This window comes from Microcaecilia unicolor, chromosome 11 (assembly GCF_901765095.1).
Source record: "Microcaecilia unicolor chromosome 11, aMicUni1.1, whole genome shotgun sequence".
Taxonomy (NCBI): domain Eukaryota; kingdom Metazoa; phylum Chordata; class Amphibia; order Gymnophiona; family Siphonopidae; genus Microcaecilia; species Microcaecilia unicolor.
In genome coordinates, this window is record NC_044041.1 from 76,349,093 (window position 1) to 76,367,361 (window position 18,269).

The window sequence follows — 18,269 nt, forward strand, 5'->3', positions numbered from 1 at the left end:
CCCATTTATAAGGGCCTATGTCTTCTGAGGTGACATCTGAACTTTTGTCACTGAAAGATACCAAGGGGCCTCAAACAAAAACAACAACAAAATAAATTGCCACCCCATGCCTGCAAACAAAAAAAGAAAAGAAAAAAAAGTTTCTAAAGGATCTTCACGTTCCAGTTCTTAATTCTCGAGGGCTACCAACGGGTCACTTTTTCTGGATATCCCAAATAAAACATGACGAAAAAGATGTTCTACACCATGTGGAAACTTAAAAAAGTCAAACCTTTCTTCCCAAGATACATCTTCCGTACCCTGGTACAGTCAATGGTAATAAGCCATCTGGACTACTGCAATGCACTATACGCCGGGTGCAAAGAACAAACAATCAAAAAACCCCAAACCGCCCAGTATACAGCCGCCAGACTCATATTTGGAAAAACCAAATATGAAAGTGCAAAACCCCTAAGAGAGAAACTTCACTGGCTTCCACTTAAGGAACGCATTGCATTCAAGATCTGCACGATTGTATACAAAATCATTAATGCAGACGCCCCAAACTACATGCTAAACCTTGTGGACCTACCTCCCAGAAATGCCACAAGATCATCCCGCAAATTTCTCAACCTGCACTCCCCAGCTGCAAAGGACTTAAATACAAGCTGATGCTCGCTACTACTTTCTCTTACAAGAGCACACAGATATGAAATGCATTACCTACAGACCTGAAAGCAATCAAAGAAACATCTATCTTTCGAAAATCTCTGAAAACATTCTTCTTCAACAAGGCCTACAATGAGTACTACTACTACTACTATTTAGCATTTCTATAGCGCTACAAGGCATACGCAGCGCTGCACAAACATAGAAGAAAGACAGTCCCTGCTCAAAGAGCTTACAATCTAATAGATAAAAAATAAATAAAGTAAGCAAATCAAATCAATTAATGTGAACGGGAAGGAAGAGAGGAGGGTAGGTGGAGGCGAGTGGTTACGAGTCAAAAGCAATGTTAAAGAGGTGGGCTTTCAGTCTAGATTTAAAGGTGGCCAAGGATGGGGCAAGACGTAGGGGCTCAGGAAGTTTATTCCAGGCGTAGGGTGCAGCGAGACAGAAGGCGCGAAGTCTGGAGTTGGCAGTAGTGGAGAAGGGAACAGATAAGAAGGATTTATCCATGGAGCGGAGTGCACGGGAAGGGGTGTAGGGAAGGACGAGTGTGGAGAGATACTGGGGAGCAGCAGAGTGAGTACATTTATAGGTTAGTAGAAGAAGTTTGAACAGGATGCGAAAACGGATAGGGAGCCAGTGAAGGGTCTTGAGGAGAGGGGTAGTATGAGTAAAGCGACCCTGGCGGAAGATGAGACGGGCAGCAGAGTTTTGAACTGACTGGAGAGGGGAGAGGTGAATAAGTGGGAGGCCAGCAAAAAGCAGATTGCAGTAGTCTAAACGAGAGGTGACAAGGGTGTGGATGAGGGTTTTGGTAGAGTGCTCGGAAAGAAAGGGGCGGATTTTACGGATGTTGTAAAGATAGAAACGACAGGTCTTGGCTATCTGCTGGATATGAGCAGAGAAGGAGAGAGAAGAGTCAAAGATGACCCCAAGGTTTCGAGCTGAGGAGACAGGGAGAATGAGAGAGCCATCAACAGAAATAGAAAACGGGGGGAGCGGGGAGGTGGGTTTGGGGGGGGGGGGGAGGGAAATGAGAAGCTCGGTTTTGGTCATATTTAATTTCAGGTGGCGTTGAGACATCCAGACAGCAATGTCAGACAAGCACGCTGAAACTTTGGTTTGGATGCAAGGTGAGATATCAGGGGTAGAAAGGTAGATTTGGGAGTCATCAGCATAGAGATGGTAGGAAAAGCCATGGGATGAGATTAATGAACCAAGGGAAGAAAATCTCTGAAAACATTCTTCTTCAACAAGGCCTACAATGAGAATATAACCTCACTAAGTCCACTCAACTATGAACACACACCTTCCATAACTACCCTAACAACTCTCTTCCTTCTTCCCTCTCCCCTTCCTTAATCGCTACACATTACTAACTGTATCCGATATACTGCTATGACAATGTTATCAAATCTATGTAAGCCACATTGAGTCTGCAAATAGGTGGGGGAATGTGGGATACAAATGCAATAAATAAATACACATGATACCTACACGCCTACTGTTTCCACTGCACACAAATCTCTCTTATGCATATTCAGAATCATTAGGAATAGCCCAAAAACCTGACCTGCTAGCGCCTGGCGGTAACTTAAGTGAAGACCAAAGCTAGTGCATCCGGTCCATGTTGTGGCAAGTGACCCAAAATCTGAATCGAAGAACAGTGAGGGTGGAAGGAGCCACTCTCTTTATAGCTGAGCAGATAGGAACCTCTATCCCCCTGTGGTGCCTCGCGTGGCGTGGAACCTGTGTGTTTCCTACCCTCGTTCCTTTCCCGTCTCCAGCAACAAACCTGCCTTATCGGAAATGACGTCAACTCTGCGTTTCCGGTCCCAGTCCACTCTCAGTCTCTCGCTCTTTCACCGAGCGGGTGTTCGAGGTAGGTGCGCCATGGTAGGAGGCGCAGAAAAAAACCAAAACAAAAATCAAGGAAATGTGGCCGTGAAGGTTTGAGGGAGGGAGCGTGATGGGTAAGAGAAGCAGAGAGAGAAAGTCGGAGGGTTAGGGAAGAGTACAGCGAGAAGTGAAAACCGCTCTCAGGGTAGGCCTGGAGATGAGGCCTAGGCCGCGGCACCGCGTGGCCTTTTCTTTAGCGGGGAGCGGGAGGAACGATATGAAACAAAACGGTACAAATTGGGTAAATTCTTAAGCGTTAGGGGTAAGGCGTGGTTACCCAGGTAACATTTGAGTGGTGGCAGCTAACACGGGGTTACTTAGGGCTGCGTGGACGGTTACAGATTGCATGTCGAAAATGATGGAATTAATATAGAATGGGGAGCATTGAGAAAAGCTTGCATGCGGCGTGTTTACATGGGAGGACGAGAGAGAAGCTCTTGCATGCGGGGCGCAGAGAATTTGCTTGTTTTTTTGAGGGGGGGGGGGTAAACAAAAAAAAGCATTTCCTTGCGCCTCCCAATACTTACCAATGCTCTTACGGACAATAGATGAGAAAGATGGCAGCGGCTAGAAGAATCACGCGTGAGACCTTCGATGCAGTGGTTCAAGAAAAAATGAAGAAATATCGCATGAATCGGGATGACGCTATTGACGAGACCATAGAGCAATTCCAGTTGCAAGGTAACAGTCGAGGAGAGGAGTTAAGTGTTGTTCCGAGCTCACAAACGCAGATAGCAGTGCTGTATAAAAATAATTTGCAGGCCTAATCTAGATCCACGAGCTGCAGCCAGGCACTAGCGCGCAAAATAGGTGTGTGGGTGTACTGTAATTCCGAAGCAATAACTGGGGGAGGAAACATCGGCTGCTGCTCAAGGGTGACACCTAATGTCCACTTTAATGATTCATGTTATGTGAGTTGTGCAGTTCTTAGTCTCTGGCAAGGGCTTGCTGCTGTGGTTGAACTTGGGGTTGGATGGAGTATAAAAATTAGTTGCATGCAAATGAAGGTCCCGAATAAGCCAGTTAAGCTGGAACAAAGAAATTGTGGAGGCCCTCATGTTTCTGAAACACTTCCAAATAGTTGTACAGTAAAAAAAAATATGCTGTTATTTTCAAACTCGAAAATTAGATGAAAATAGTAATACTATCATACCAGACCAAGGGTGGAAGAAAACCAAATCCAAATGACCAGCCAAAACAAGGGGGTAAGAGCTTACTACTACTACTTAACATTTCTAGAGCGCTACTAGGTTACGCTGCGCTGTACAGTTTAACAAAGGACAGTCCCTGCTCAAAGGAGCTTACAATCTAAAGAACGAAATGTCAAGAAAGTTTATTGGGACTTGACACGGTATAATATCATTACAAATTTAAACAATTATTACAATATCATTTGGATTTGGTTTTCTTCCACCCTTGGTCTGCTGTGTTTGCGTTTCTGTGGAGGGTGTGGATCCCCCCCCCCCCCCATTCCTGTTAACAATAGTAATACTGTGCCAGCATGCATTATTTGTGTTTTCATACCTACTACTACTTAACATTTCTAAAGCGCTACCAGGGTTACGCAGCGCTGTACAATTTTAAACGAGGAAGGACAGTCCCTGCTCAAAAGAGCTTACAATCTAAAGGACAAGTATATAGTCAATCAAATGGGCAGTGTAGGTTTTCTGGATAGAGGTAAGTGGTTATGTGCCGAAAGCTATTAAAAAGCTTCTCTACCCAGCTGATGGACCAAGATCTTGCAAGTTAGAGATATGATATGGGTCTTATAGCCCTCAAAGGAAAGTTATTAAAAAGCTTCTCTACCCAACTGATGGAGCAAGATCTTGCAAGTTAGAGATATATTATATGGGTCTTATACCAACTCCCAAATAATGTTTCAAAGTGGGTTGCAATATTCTAAAAATAAGGAAAACAGAAAAACAAATATAACAACAAAACTTAATTATAAGCTTTTTGAAAACGATAGGTCTTTTATGGAAAGACCAATATGAAGAATTATTTCTAATAATGAAAAAATAATTCTAGATATCTTTTTTAACCCCCACAAATGTTGGAAAATAGAGAAGACGAGATGTCTATGCTCTAGAAGATAACAGTGACCGAGGGAATGAAAACAAATTAACTAAGTATTCTAGATTGGAGCCCTTGAATACTTTATAAATCAAGAATGTAATCTTAAAGGAAATCCGCATAGTCGTTTAACATTAACACATTTATATATCGCTACATACCTTGCAGTTCAATGCGGATCACATATCAACGAAGACTGGACATTTCTAGGAATAACAAAATATAACCTAACAGAGACAAAATATCCCTAAACTACATATTCTGTTCAGCATGAAATTGACACAATTTTTTAAAATAAGTTAGTTTTGATCTGATTTTGGACATCGAGATTTTTAATAGCCTTGTCCAAGCAAAATGAAAAAAAGTGTCTATTAATATAGTTCTTATATATATATATATATTTTTTTTTTTTTTAGAGAAGGAAAGGTAAAAATATTCTTATGTTTAGGTAACTAGAAAACAAGATGGTTCAATAAGTAAAGTGGGGATAGACTGTATATAATTTTATACACAAGAAAATTTTAACAGGACCTGAGCTTGCACAGAGAGCCAATGAAGCTTCACAGAACAGCAGGATACACTGTCAAACCTTTTTTTAAAGAGAAGATTAAGCATAATTCTACATTTTGTATAGTGAGAAGTTTCTTTAATATCTGTTTAGAAGCTCCCAAATAGACAATGTTACAATAATCAAACAAACTTAAAATCTGGACGATTAGTTGAAAATGATGATCGAGATATTTCCGAAATTTGTTGCACATTACGGAACAGAAAGATCTTTGTGTAAGGATGTTAATTTGTGTTTCTAAGGATAATTTATTATCCGACCATATCCCAACGTCTTGATGGAGAAAACTGATGCTGAGTCTTATTTATCATAATACTATCTTCATATCAAAGCTGCAGCTGATTAACATAAATTTTGTTTTGTCTGAATTTAATGTGAGCTTATGATTTAGCATCCAGTGTTCTATTTCATTTAAGATGTTTTGCAGTAAGTGTTGGGGACCATAACTGTGATATCATCATAGCTGATGGAAGTCAATGCAGTTTTATAAGAAACAGAGATTTTTAAAATGAAAAATTAACTTAGTGACTGCATTTTGAAGAACCTGCAGCCTAGACAAGAAAGTAGATGACAGTAAACAGTATAGGAGGAAAAAATGAAAAGGGGAATGACCAAAGAAGTTCCAACCAAGGGATATTTATTAAAAACGCCATAAAGATCAACTAAAAAAAACATAAGAGTCCATAGGGATCGGGATCAAGACTTGCAGTACGCTTGCCTCAGGAGTCTCAACTTCAGATGGACTTGTGTTTATATCTGTCTTTAAACAATACAAGGGATTTACAACATCATCAAACAGCCCACCAGTCTGTTGGGCTGTGACAGCAAAATTAAATCAGCTGTGCTGGCTGTAGCAGCTGGTTCCATTTTGCAGTCACAGCCCAACAGAATGGGAGACTGTGTGGTGGTGGTATGTTTATATCTGTCTTTATACAGTAGAAGGTATTTACAAGTCCTGTGGACTGTATGCTTTTTTTAGTTGATCTTTGTGACATTTTTAATAAATATCCCTTGGTCGGCACTTCTTTTGGTTGTTCCCCTTTTCGTTTTGTTTTTCCTTGTTTAGTTTTGCGAAGAGCTTACTTTGGCTTTTTTGTTGTTTTTAGTATTACAATAATCTTGAGACAAAGTTAATGACTGAACCAGAACTGCAAAATGTCTTCCAGATAAAAAACATGAACGTTTGTTAATTGGTGAAGCTTTTAAAAAAAAAAAAAAAACTAATTTAACCACAGCTTCGCTATCTCTTTGTTCCCCAAATTAATTTATACTCCTGAAACTTTGGAAACACTCTCTAACTCAAAAGTCAAACCATTTCCCAATGAAATATTTGGAGAAATAGATGTGCCAAAACGATGTAACCATAATAGTTTCATTTTTTCCTTATTAGATATGCTTAAAATTCAGTGTTTGATATCAGTGCTGTGGATGATATGCCAGATCTTATGGCCAGAGGGTAGTTAATGCTAATAAGGGCATACTGGTTGAACAATTACCTAATGGAAAGAAAAGCAAGGATATTCTTAAAATCATTTCTCAGCCTGGTTTAAAAAAATTTGAATGTTAGTCTGACAAAGATTTGTTGCCTTATTTTTAGATCCTTTTTGGTCAAGATCAAACCTAAGGTCTATCATTAAGTGATGATATTTCCATACCGGCCATTAGGCTGAGACTATCCAAGGGTAGAGGTTAATGCTGTGCCCCATCTTCACCCCACCCTGAAATGGGAGGATTAAAGCTTCCATTATAAATTAATGATAATTGAGTGCTCTTTCTTAAGATAGAGACTTAAGTATTTAAGTATTGCCATACTGGGAAAGACCAAAGGTCCATCGAGCCCAGCATCCTGTTTCCAACAGTGGCCAATCCAGGTCACAAATACCCGGCAAGATCCCAAAAATGTACAAAACATTTTATACTGCTTTTCCCAGAAATAGTGGATTTTCCCCAAGTCCATTTAATAATGGTCTATGGACTTTTCCTCTAGGAAGCCGGCCAAACCTTTTTTAAACTCCGCTAAGCTAACTGCCTTTGCCACATTCTCTGGCAACGAATTCCAGAGTTTAACTACACGTTGAGTGAAGAAAAATTTTCTCTGATTCGTTTTAAATTTACTACATTGTAGCTTCATCGCGTGCCCCCTAGTCCTAGTATTTTTGGAAAACGTGAACAGATGCTTCACATCTACCTGTTCAACTCCACTCATTATTTTATAGACCTCTATCATATCTCCCCTTAGCCGCCTTTTTTCCAACCTGAAGAGCCCTAGCCGCTTTAGCCTTTCCTCATAGGGAAGTCGTCCCATCCCCTTTATCATTTTTGTCGCCCTTCTCTGCACCTTTTCTAATTCCACTATATCTTTTTTGAGATGCGGTGACCAGAATTGAACACAATATTTGAGGTGCGGTCGCACCATGGAACGATACAAAGGCATTATAACATCCTCATTTTTGTTTTCCATTCCTTTCCTAATATTACCTAACATTCTATTTGCTTTTTTAGCCGCAGCAGCACACTGAGCAGAAGGTTTCAGCGTATCATCAATGACGACACCTAGATCCCTTTCTTGGTTCGTGACTCCTAACGTGGAACCTTGCATGATGTAGCTATAATTCGGGTACCTCTTTCCCACATGCATCACTTTGCAGTTGCTCACATTAAATGTCATCTGCCATTTTGAAGCCCAGTTCTCATAAGGTCCTCTTGTAATTTTTCACAATCCTCCCGCAATTTAACGACTTTGAATAACTTTGTGTCATCAGCAAATTTAATTACCTGACTAGCTACTCCCATCTCTAGGTCATTTATAAATATGTTAAAAAGCAGCGGTCCCAGCACAGAGCCCTAGGGAACCCACTAACTACCCTTCTCCATTGAGAATACTGACCATTTAACCTTACTCTCTGTTTTCTATCTTTTAACCAGTTTTTAATCCACAATAGAACACTACCTCCTATCCCATGACTCTCCAATTTCCTCTGGAGTCTTTCATGAGGTACTTTGTCAAACGCCTTCTGAAAATATTTGCTGTTATACTACCATCATGCTTTTTCATTATCATGTTACTCAAAATTCTTCTGTAATACTAAATGTCTACTTTCTTTTATATTTCCACTATTCATGATGTATTGTAAGCCACATTGAGCCTGCAAAGAGGTGGGAAAATGTGGGATACAAATGCAATAAATAAAATCTAGATACACAATATAAGCCAGCTCCCCTTTATTCACATGTTTGTTCATCCCTTCAAAGAAATGTAGTAGATTGGTGAGGCAAGATTTCCCTTCACTAAATCCATGTTGACTTTCTCTCATTAATTCATGCTTTTGAATATGCTCTGTAATTTTGTTCTTAATGATAGTCTCTCCCATTTTGCCCGGCACTGACGTCAGCCTCACTGGTCTATAATTTCCTGGATCTCCTCTGGAACCTTTTTGAAAAGGGACTTAGGGAAAGGAAGGATGACAAAATTAGGGGGAAAGACATGGAGGCTTGTACAACTTGATAACTTAGTCTTCTGCATTTTCAGGAGTAATTAAAGAATTGACATTGGGAGGCATTACTTAATAAGCTACATGTTCAGGGCTGAATTGTTGGATGGATATTTGTGTAGAGACTTTGGGCATGTTCTCTTTTCTGGTCACTTATATGTAAAAATGCAAATGCCTGACTTTCTTTTTCTTCCAATTATTTCTTTTGCCCTTCTCTCCAAAGGAGTATGCCCAAGTGGTTCAGGGAATTCTTATAGTGGAAGGGCACACCCACAACATTGCGTAAAGGCCACCAGGGGCTGGTATAGCAGAGAAAACTTTTTTGCATTCCTGCACCACCTCTGTGGCACAGCCAGGCCTCACTAGCCCTGCTGAATAGGGGATCTGAACACATGTATTGGCATATTGAATATGTTTCTAAATGTTTCATGTACTTTATTAACTTTTGGTAGTCACTTTAAGACTAAAGCAATAGCAAAAGAGATAGGTGGGAATTCTGTAAATCACTTGTAGCCTCAAATAACAATTTTTTTTCCTTCTCTTTTTGTTTTAAATAAATTAGTGCCTCCACCCAGGCCAGCTCCACGACCACCACTGGAAACGTACGAAGAGGAATTTGAAGACGATGGTAGATATGACAGCCACCCACGTGGTGCCAGCAGAAAATGGAGGGATGACTTGAGAGAAGAATTCCCAGGACCTTCCTTTGGCTCAAGAGAGTATGATGTGGAATGGGCAGAGCGCAGACGAGCTCGCAGCCCTTTTAGAGGCGATGAGCGTTACTATGAAGGGGCTGGGCACCCGAGGTCTCGGGACCGAGATCTTGGCTTTGTCCACCCGCGGTCTCGTGATCCCTCCTGGTCTCGAAAGGGTGATTTTGACCACTTGGAACTTGATGAGTTTGGCTCGTCTGAAGTGTATGATGACTTGCAAGATTACGATCCTGATTACTTGGAGCATCCAGTGCCACCGTCCAAATTCAGAGGTCGAGAAGCTAAAGTGGTGGTCCCTCCAAGGGTACATCCAGCTGTAAAACCAGGGAAACTTCAAGGCCTGACAAGAGGTGCTGTAGCATGGAAGCCAAAAAAACCTGCACCTGTACCTAAAAAAGTGTCACAGAAGGGGCCTCAACTTCTGTTGTTGGATGAATCGGATGTGTTCTCAAAATTTAGCAATCAAATTGTCAAATGGGCTGGATTTGACACAATCAAAGATGATGATATTTTTATGGAACAACGTGATGCACTCTTTCAAGCAGAAACAGAGGCTTGCGCCAAAATGCTAGCCTCCTTCAAATGTGCCCTTAAACAAGGACATCGTGATTACATTTTCTTCTGTGTTCAGAATTTAAATCACCCAGCATTAAAGGGTCCCAAACTAGATAATGAGTTTCTCAACCTGCTCATAGACAAAGGCATTATAAAAACTAAGAACTGTTTCTTTGAAATAATCAAACCGTTTGACAAATACCTGATGAACATTCAGGAACGCCTTCTGAAGAGTGTAATCCCTTTGCTAATGGCCTGTAATGCATATGAGGTGGACGTCAAAGCAGGTGGTCTTGTCAGTGCAGTGGAATTGTCCAATGCCCTGGAAAAAAGCATATCGCTGTGTCGTAAGTCCTTGGTGCTTCTTGGCCAGACTTTCTCTGTAGCGTCTTCTTACAGGCAAGAAAAAATCCTGGAAGCTGTGGGCCTTCAAGAAATGGCTCCAAATCCTACAGGCTTTCCAAACCTTGACGACTGCTTTTTGTTTGGAAGAGAGTATATGGCATATCTTAAACGTTGGCTGGAGAAAAGTGGTTATCCGATACAGTTGCAGAAACAGTATCAGCGGCTTGGAGAGAACAAAGCAGGGTTAAAACTAAAGGCTAAATCTCAGGCTGATGTTCTAGGTAAGTTAACAAATTGACAAACTATCAGACAAGGAGTAAGCTTTTAGAAGCACACTTACTGTTCCCATTCCCTAATGCAATTAAGAGAACACTATAATATTCTCTTAATTAAATTAGGGAATGGGAACTGTAAGTGTGCTTCTAAAAGCTTACTACTTGTTTAGAATTTACATTACCATGTATATTTAATGTGGTTTTGTGTGTATGCATTTCACAGTGCAGTTGGTTGTCATTTGCTGATTGCATCATTTGGTTTGTTGTGCTTAACTGTATGCTTGAACAAATCTCTGTAGTGTTTTGTTTACATTTCTGTCACTTTATTCAGAAAATCCAAGGCAACTTAACACTTCAAGAATAAAACCACCATTTCTACCTTAAGGTGATCCTACCTATACTAAGTCTAGCAATGTGTGGTGGTTTCCACCTTGTGTTTATAAAGCAGCCACTGTTTTGTTGACATGACGCTCTTATTTTTGGACTGTTTTTCTCTCCTAAAGCTGAATTATTAACTTCCAAGGAAATAGAAATAATCAGGGTGCCATCTTGTCATTTTCATTCAGGTGTACAACCTGCAGATCCTAAAGTCATTGAGGCCATTGATCAGTTAGTGGAGTATACAAACAAAAATGAGAAAGAAAAAGCTGACGAGAAAGAGAAGCCGCCTTTTTGGTGAGTCAGTAGCTATTTTTGTTTTCCTTGCAGAAATGGTTGTACTTATTTATTTTAAAGGCATGTCTTGGCAGCCAGTGCGGTGATTCAATGATAAGGTTGACATCTGACCAAGTTTCTTGGAGTAGGAACAGAGTTATAACTGAAAAAACTGGACATGGTGTGGGGGAGGATTTTTGAGACTGCAAATTGACAAGTTATTGGAAGAAATCTCTTCTGCTTCCCGCTTTAAGTAAAAGGAAGTTTACACCTGAGGGAATTTCTCCCCCTGCAATCCTATCATAATGATTTTCGTTCTCCCCCCTGCCTTCTTTATCCTGTCTGCGTTTTTATCTTCAGTCTCTTTCCTTCTGTCTCTCCATTGTTTATAATCCCCATAAATGGCATTGCTGACAGATGGGATAGCAAGTTATAAATAAACTTGAAAATTCTGAATAGTTTCTTTTGCACAGAAGTTCCCCATCTTAAGGCCTGAAATATCCTCCTACCTTTCCCTTCTCAGGCTCCAGTCTCCCTAGTTCCGACTGCAGTTCTGCCCCAGAATCTTCTCCTGCATGCAGTACCCCCATTTTTTTCTCTTCCTTTTCCCAGCTAACATTGTATCTCTCCCCCATGGCACATCTTCAGGTTTGACCTACCCCTCAGCTTTTTCTGCCTGCACCCCCATGATATAATCTCACCTTGCTCTGTTTCTCCCATGGTGCATCCCCTGCAGGGGTCACATGGGAAGAGGAGATGGAAGTGAACTTCTACACAGAGAAAAATGGTTAAAAAGAAGCTTACAGGATTGGCTGCAAAGGTTAGGACTTCAAATCAAGCATTCTTTAAAAATACCATCTTCGAAGCCCAGACCAGATGTTTTCCACGTATTTACAAAGGTGGAAAGAAGAGCAGCCAGCATGATTAAAAGGTGAAGTGAAAGAGGCTGAGCCAAAAGAACATCCTTCAAAGAATGGAAAAAGGATCCTAATGAAGAAAATAAGAAGCAACATAAGCACTGGTGAGTTAGATGCAAATCAATGATGAAGACTAAAAGAGAAAATGAAGAGAAACTTGCTGTAGAGACAAAAACTCACAGTAACAACTTTTTCAGGTTCATCAGAAGCAGAAAGCCTGTGAGGGAATTTGTGGAACCGTTAGATCATAAAGGAGCAAAAAGGGTACTTGGAGGACAAGGCCATAGCAGAGAGTCTGAATGAATTCTTTGCTTCGGTCTTTATGGAAGAAGATGTAAGATAAGGAACTGAAAGAAATTTTGGTGAACCTGGCAGATATACTGAGCCAAATTGACAAATAAGAGTAGAAAATCACCTTTCCTTGTCATTAAGCAGATGAAGCCATTACGTATGGGTTGTGTCCATCAACCAGCAGGGGGAGATAGAGAGCACTCAACTTTTCACAGTGCCTCATGGCCAGACAGCTCCACTGCCTCTCCAGTATTCTCTATCTCCCCAAGCAGGGTGGCTGCAGCTTCTTTGAGCTCCATCAAAAATCTGCCTGGGGGTGGCCCCTGGCTTGCCAGTTGTTAGCCGGGGTGTTAAAGGCTATAGCAGCTTCACTTTGAAGGCACATAGGTTAGCCCTTTCCCCTGCCTTACCCATGCCCCCATGGATATGGACATATTAGCTTGCTTTTCCCTGTCCTTTCCCACTCAGTGGATGCAGGCACATTGGTTCGCCTTTCCCTGCCTTTCCCACTCATCTGAGCCTCAGGAGTTCTTATTACCTCTGCTTTCCTCACAACGTTAAAAAAAAATGGAACAGAGGTTTTCCGTTGATTCTTCTATGGGACCGGAGCTGTAATACTCGGTCCGGTGAGGTAAGAGTGTTTACTAACTCCTCCGTGGTGGGCCCGCGATCGTTTTTGGCACGAAACCGCCATTTTGAATTTTCCTGCCATTTTCGGCGATGGCTGCAGAGAATGTAAAGAGCTGTTCCCAGTGTGGCAAGCGCAAATCAGCAGCAGGGCTCTGTAAATCATGCTGTACAGGTGTAAGAGTCGGCCCGAGCATGGCGAGCGATGATTCTTCCCGCTCAGAGCTGGCAGCGGATGCCATTTTGAATTCTCTGCATGGTGCGGCCTCCGTAGAGACGGAGAGCCCTGAGCCCCGGGGGGGGGGGGGGGGGACCTCGAATTGAGGCTATTCAGGGAGCGGCTAGCCCCGGACGGGATCTGGGTGCCCAGGGCGAGTTTTTCTCCCCTGATTTTGTGTTATTGCATAAAGCATACATGCTGAAAAGAGCTCTCCCTCAAGGGTCGTCTGAGGCCCCTTCTATTGTCTCCCCCCCCCCCCCCCCCCCCCCCCCCCGGTGGATTCTGGCCTGGGACTGCCCGTGAGGTTAGTTTCCCTGATAATTGGCATAAAGAAAAGCGTAGAAGGGCTAATTCCCCTTCAGATTGTGGTGCACCTCACATTGCAGGTCAGAGCAACGTGCAAGCTGATTATCTAAGCAGGCATCAGATCGATCCAGCAGAATGGGAACTAGCAGACAAAGTATTCCTGCAGATATGTGCCAAATGGGGCAAGCCCGTGATGGATCTTATGGCGACAAGTTCAAATGCCAAAGTCCCGTGCTTTTTCAGCAGACGGAGAGATCCTCTCTCAGCAGGGTTGGATGCCTTGACTCAGCCCTGGCCTCCGGGCCTACTATATGTGTTCCCTCCGTGGCCCTTGATAGGGTGCATGCTCCTGCGGATTCGGCTGCACCCAGGAGAAATGGTCCTCATCGCCCCGGATTGGCCCAGGAGGCCTTGGTATGCGGACCTCCGACAGATGTTAGTAGAGGCTCCCCTTCCTTTACCTCTGGTACCGAACCTGTTGTCACAGGGCCAGGTAGCCATGGAGGACGCCTGCCGCTTTGGTCTTATGGCATGGCGATTGAGAGGGCGCAATTGAGGGACAAAGGCTATTCAAACACAGTCATTTTCACTCTCCTGCAGGCCCGCAAGCGTTCCACTTCCGTGGCTTATGCCAGGATTTGGCGCCAGTTTGAGTCTTGGTGTGCTTCAAAATCGATCACACCCATGCGGGCTCCTGTCTCGCCAATTCTGGACTTTTTGCAGGATGGTGTACAAATAGGCTTGGCCTATAATTCCCTGCGGGTGCAAGTGGCAGCGTTGGCCTCCCTTCGTGGTAAAGTTGAAGGCGTGTCTTTAGCTGCTCATCCAGATGTGGCACGGTTTCTTAGTGGGGTGCTTCGGCTTCGGCCTTCCGTGCGAGCACCCTGTCCAGCTTGGAACCTAGGGCTAGTTTTGAAGGCCCTGCAGGCTTCTCCTTTTGAGCCGCTTCAGCGAGCATCGGAGAAAGATTTGACACTAAAGGCTGTTTTTCTTGTGGCCATTATTTCGGCGAGACGGGTATCAGAGCTCCAGGTGCTGTCCTGTAGAGACCCATTTCTGCAATTCTCAGAGTCCGGGGTCACGGTTCGGACCGTGCCTTCCTTCTTGCCTAAGATGGTTTCAGCGTTTCACCTAAACCAGCCTGTTTTCTTGACCTCCTTTGATAAGGAGGAGTTTCCAGAATCTTTTGGGCAGTTGCACCTGTTGGATGTGCGCAGGACTCTGCTGCAGTATCTGCGAGTTACTATCTCTTGCAGGATCTATGATCATCTGTTTGTTTTGCTGTCAGGTCCTCGCAGAGGGTCTCCAGCGTCTAAAGCCACTATTGCCCGCTGGCTCAAAGAAAGTATCTTTTCAGCTTATCTGCTTGCCGGCCGGTCTCCGCCTGTAGCCTTTAAGGTGCATTCTACCAGAGCAATTTCTTCCTCTTGGGCTGAAACTGGAGCACTCTCTCATCAAGAGATATGCAGTGCAGCAACATGGGCTTCTAAGCTCTCTTTTGCCCGACATTACAGGCTGGATGTGGCTGCCAGGAGGGATGCGCGTTTTGGAGCACAAGTGCTAGCGCGTGGTGTGACCTGTTCCCACCCTATATAGGGATTGCTTTGTTACATCCCATACGTAATGGCTTCATCTGCTTGATGACAAGGAAGGGAAAATTAGGTTCTTACCTTGGTAATTTTCTTTCATTTAGTCATAGCAGATGAAGCCATGAGCCTTCCCTGTATGATTGTCTGTATGCTGTTAATCTGTTTCAGAAAGTTGGAAAACAGTCTTCAGGATTCATGTTCACTTATAGGAGGATGAGTCCATTCCCTCCAGTTTATGTTTTGGAGGATGAGTTTATTCCCTCCAAGAGGTTGCGTGTATCCCCTCCTGTTATACAATAAGGAGGACGAGTTTATTCCCTCCAGGAGGATGTGTTCATTCCCTCCTTTTGAGTTCATGCCCTTGTTAAGGGGCCATCGTTCGCTGTGAGGAAAGTTCATGTTATTCCCATTGCGGTTTGCCATACTGCTTTGGAAGCTTCAAATACTGAAGAGGCAGTGGAGCTGGCTGGCCATGAGGCACTGAGAAAAATTAAGTGCTCTCTATCTCCCCCTGCTGGTTGATGGACACAACCCATACGTAATGGCTTCATCTGCTATGACTAAAGGAAAGAAAATTACCAAGGTAAGAACCTAATTTTCCCGTACTGGATGACATGCATCCTAGGGTACTGAAAGAACTCAAACATGAAATTTCTGGTCTGCTGTTCATCTGTAACCCATCGTTAAAATTGTCCATAGTATCTGAAGATTGGAGAGTGGCCAATGTGACACTGATTTTTAAAAAGGGTCCTGGGGTAATCCAGGAAATTACAGACCGGAAGCCTGACTTTGGTGCCGGGCAAAATTGTGGAAACTATTATAAAGAATAAAATTATGGAGCACATAGACAAACGTAGTATAATGGGACAGAGTCAGCATGGATTGAGCCAAGGGAAGTCTTGCCTCACCATTTGCTTAATTTCTTTGAAGGTGTGAATAAAGATGAGCTTTTGACAAAAGTTCCTCATGAAGTTCCTGAGAAAATTAAAAAGTCATGGGATAGGAGGCAATGTTCTGTTGTGGATTAGGAATTGGTTATTGGACAGAAAACAGAGGCTAGGTTTAAATGGCTCTTTTTTTTTTTTTTTTTTCTTCAATGGAGGAGGGTGAATAGTGGATGGTTGAGGGTATATGTACTCGGACCGGTGTATTTATAAATGATCTGAAAATCAGAATGGCAAATGAGGTGGTTAAATTTACAGATGACACAAAACTATTCAAAGTTAACACATGTGGACTGTGAAAAGGAAATTAGAAGACTGGGCATCCAAATTGCAGATGAAATTTAATGTAGACAAATGCAAAGTGATGCACATTGGGAAGAATAATCCAAATCATAAGTTACCTGATGTTAGGGTTTACCTTGGGAGTTGACACCCAAGAAAAGATCTAGGTGTCATTGTAGACAATATGTTGAAATCTTTTGCCCAGTTTGTGGTGGCAAAGCAAACAGGATGCTAGGAATTATTATGAAAGGGATGGTAACTAAGACAAAGAATATAATAATGCCTCTGTATCACTGCATGGTGCAAGCGGAATTAAAAAAGGTTCAAAGGAGAGCGACCAAAATGATAAAGAGGATGGGATCCTCTCGTATGAGGAAAGACTAAAAGGATGGGGCTCTTCAGCTTTGAAAAGAGATGGCTGAGTGGGAGATATGATTGAGATCTATAAAATAATGAGTGGAGTTGAACGGGTAGATGTGAAGTGTCTGTTTATGCTTTCCAAAAATACTAGGACTAGGGGGCATGCGATGAAGCTACAATGTAGTAAATTTAAAACGAATCTCAGAAAATGTTTCTTCACTCAACGTGTAATTATCTGGAATTCATTGCCGGAGAATGTGGTAAAGGCGGTTAGCTTAGCGGAGTTTAAAAAAGGTTTGGGCAGCTTCCTAAAGGAAAAGTCCATAGACCATTATTAAATGGACTTGGGAAAATCCACTATTTCTGGGATAAGCAGTATAAAATGTTTTGTACTTTTTGGGGATCTTGCCAGATATTTGTGACCTGGATTGGCCGCTGTTGAAACAGGATGCTGGGCTTATGAACCTTTGCTCTTTCCCAGTATGGCAATAATTATGCACTTATGTACATGTAATCTTCAGCAATTCTTCATTCTCCTATAACATCATAATGCTGGTGGGGCATGGACATATATATATAAGCAAAACTGCAGCTGTGATAGCTCTGAAAATGAGGGGAAAGAGAGAAAATTAGACTGTCTGTGACTGATCATCCCATAATTACAGAGCAGACTAGCAATGTGATGCTGATCCGGCAAATAGCAGCAGCGGTATGCGCTCTAGATGTTAAATTTGAAAAGCTTGCTGATCAATTTACTTCTACGTCCCAAACGATGCTGGACTTTGGAGGACATATGATTGAGTTTGAGCAGCGTTTAAGCACCAAGCAAGATGCAGTAACTGAAACCGAAGAGGCGCTTTTACAATTAAAAGTAATGCACAAACAAGAAGAGAAACTAGAGTATCTCAGAAACATTGTGGCTCTTAGCTTCAGACTCGCTTTTGAATGTGCCTGCATTCCCATGCACTGTCTGCAGAGGAGAAAAAGTTGCTTTCTTAGCGTCCCTCCAGACCGGCCCAGAATGTGACTGATGGGGTTGTGCACGCCTTCTAGCATGTGGAAGGAGGTGAGCCCTTCAGTCTCTCTCATTTCTCCCTTTTAACTTAAAAAAAAAAAATTATTATTGTATTCTATGCATTCTGTGCTCTAGTGTTTCTCTTCAAGTTATATAGCCTTCTAATAGACTGAGCGGGAGGAGGGAGATCGAGGCTGCGTAGGAACCCCCGCACGTGCTCAGAGAAGTCAAAATTGATTTCTCTGAGTTAGAGTACTTAGCATGCAAGGCTCCATCCAGTGACATCACCTTTGAGTGTGGCTGCATTCCCCTTCTGTCTATGGAGGACCTCTGTTACAGGTAAGCTACTTTGTTCACTATAGATGAATAGACACTACTTCAATGGCTTACAGTTTTGCAGGCATGTATATAATAAATTAGAACAAATATAACCCTGTCATAAACATAGAACCTTGTTCCCCTGTGTGTCAGTTGTTAAAATTGGGGAGACCCCTGTT

The 18,269-nt window shown here is 42.4% G+C and overlaps 2 protein-coding genes across 6 annotated transcripts in view; one reads left to right on the top strand and one right to left on the bottom strand.

Annotated features, from left to right (window-relative positions):
• ARMC6 (armadillo repeat containing 6) overlaps window positions 1-3,154 on the bottom strand; it is a 33,724-nt gene extending 30,570 nt beyond the window's left edge. For 2 of the 3 annotated variants that reach the window (XM_030220108.1, XM_030220106.1), the window contains exon 1: window positions 2,222-2,422. The gene's annotated coding sequence lies outside the window, so the exon portion shown is untranslated. Of the gene's footprint in view, window positions 1-2,221; window positions 2,423-3,074 lie in introns of those variants that run through there. The other variant, XM_030220107.1, reaches the window with a different exon arrangement.
• The window catches only part of SUGP2 (SURP and G-patch domain containing 2), a 76,520-nt gene continuing 60,703 nt past the window's right edge, over window positions 2,453-18,269 (top strand). For 2 of the 3 annotated variants that reach the window (XM_030220103.1, XM_030220105.1), the window contains exons 1-4: window positions 2,453-2,530; window positions 3,096-3,228; window positions 9,242-10,573; window positions 11,134-11,242. In XM_030220103.1, coding sequence (XP_030075963.1) covers window positions 3,096-3,228; window positions 9,242-10,573; window positions 11,134-11,242 — 1,574 coding nt within the window. In that variant the 5' untranslated portion in view covers window positions 2,453-2,530. The other variant, XM_030220104.1, reaches the window with a different exon arrangement.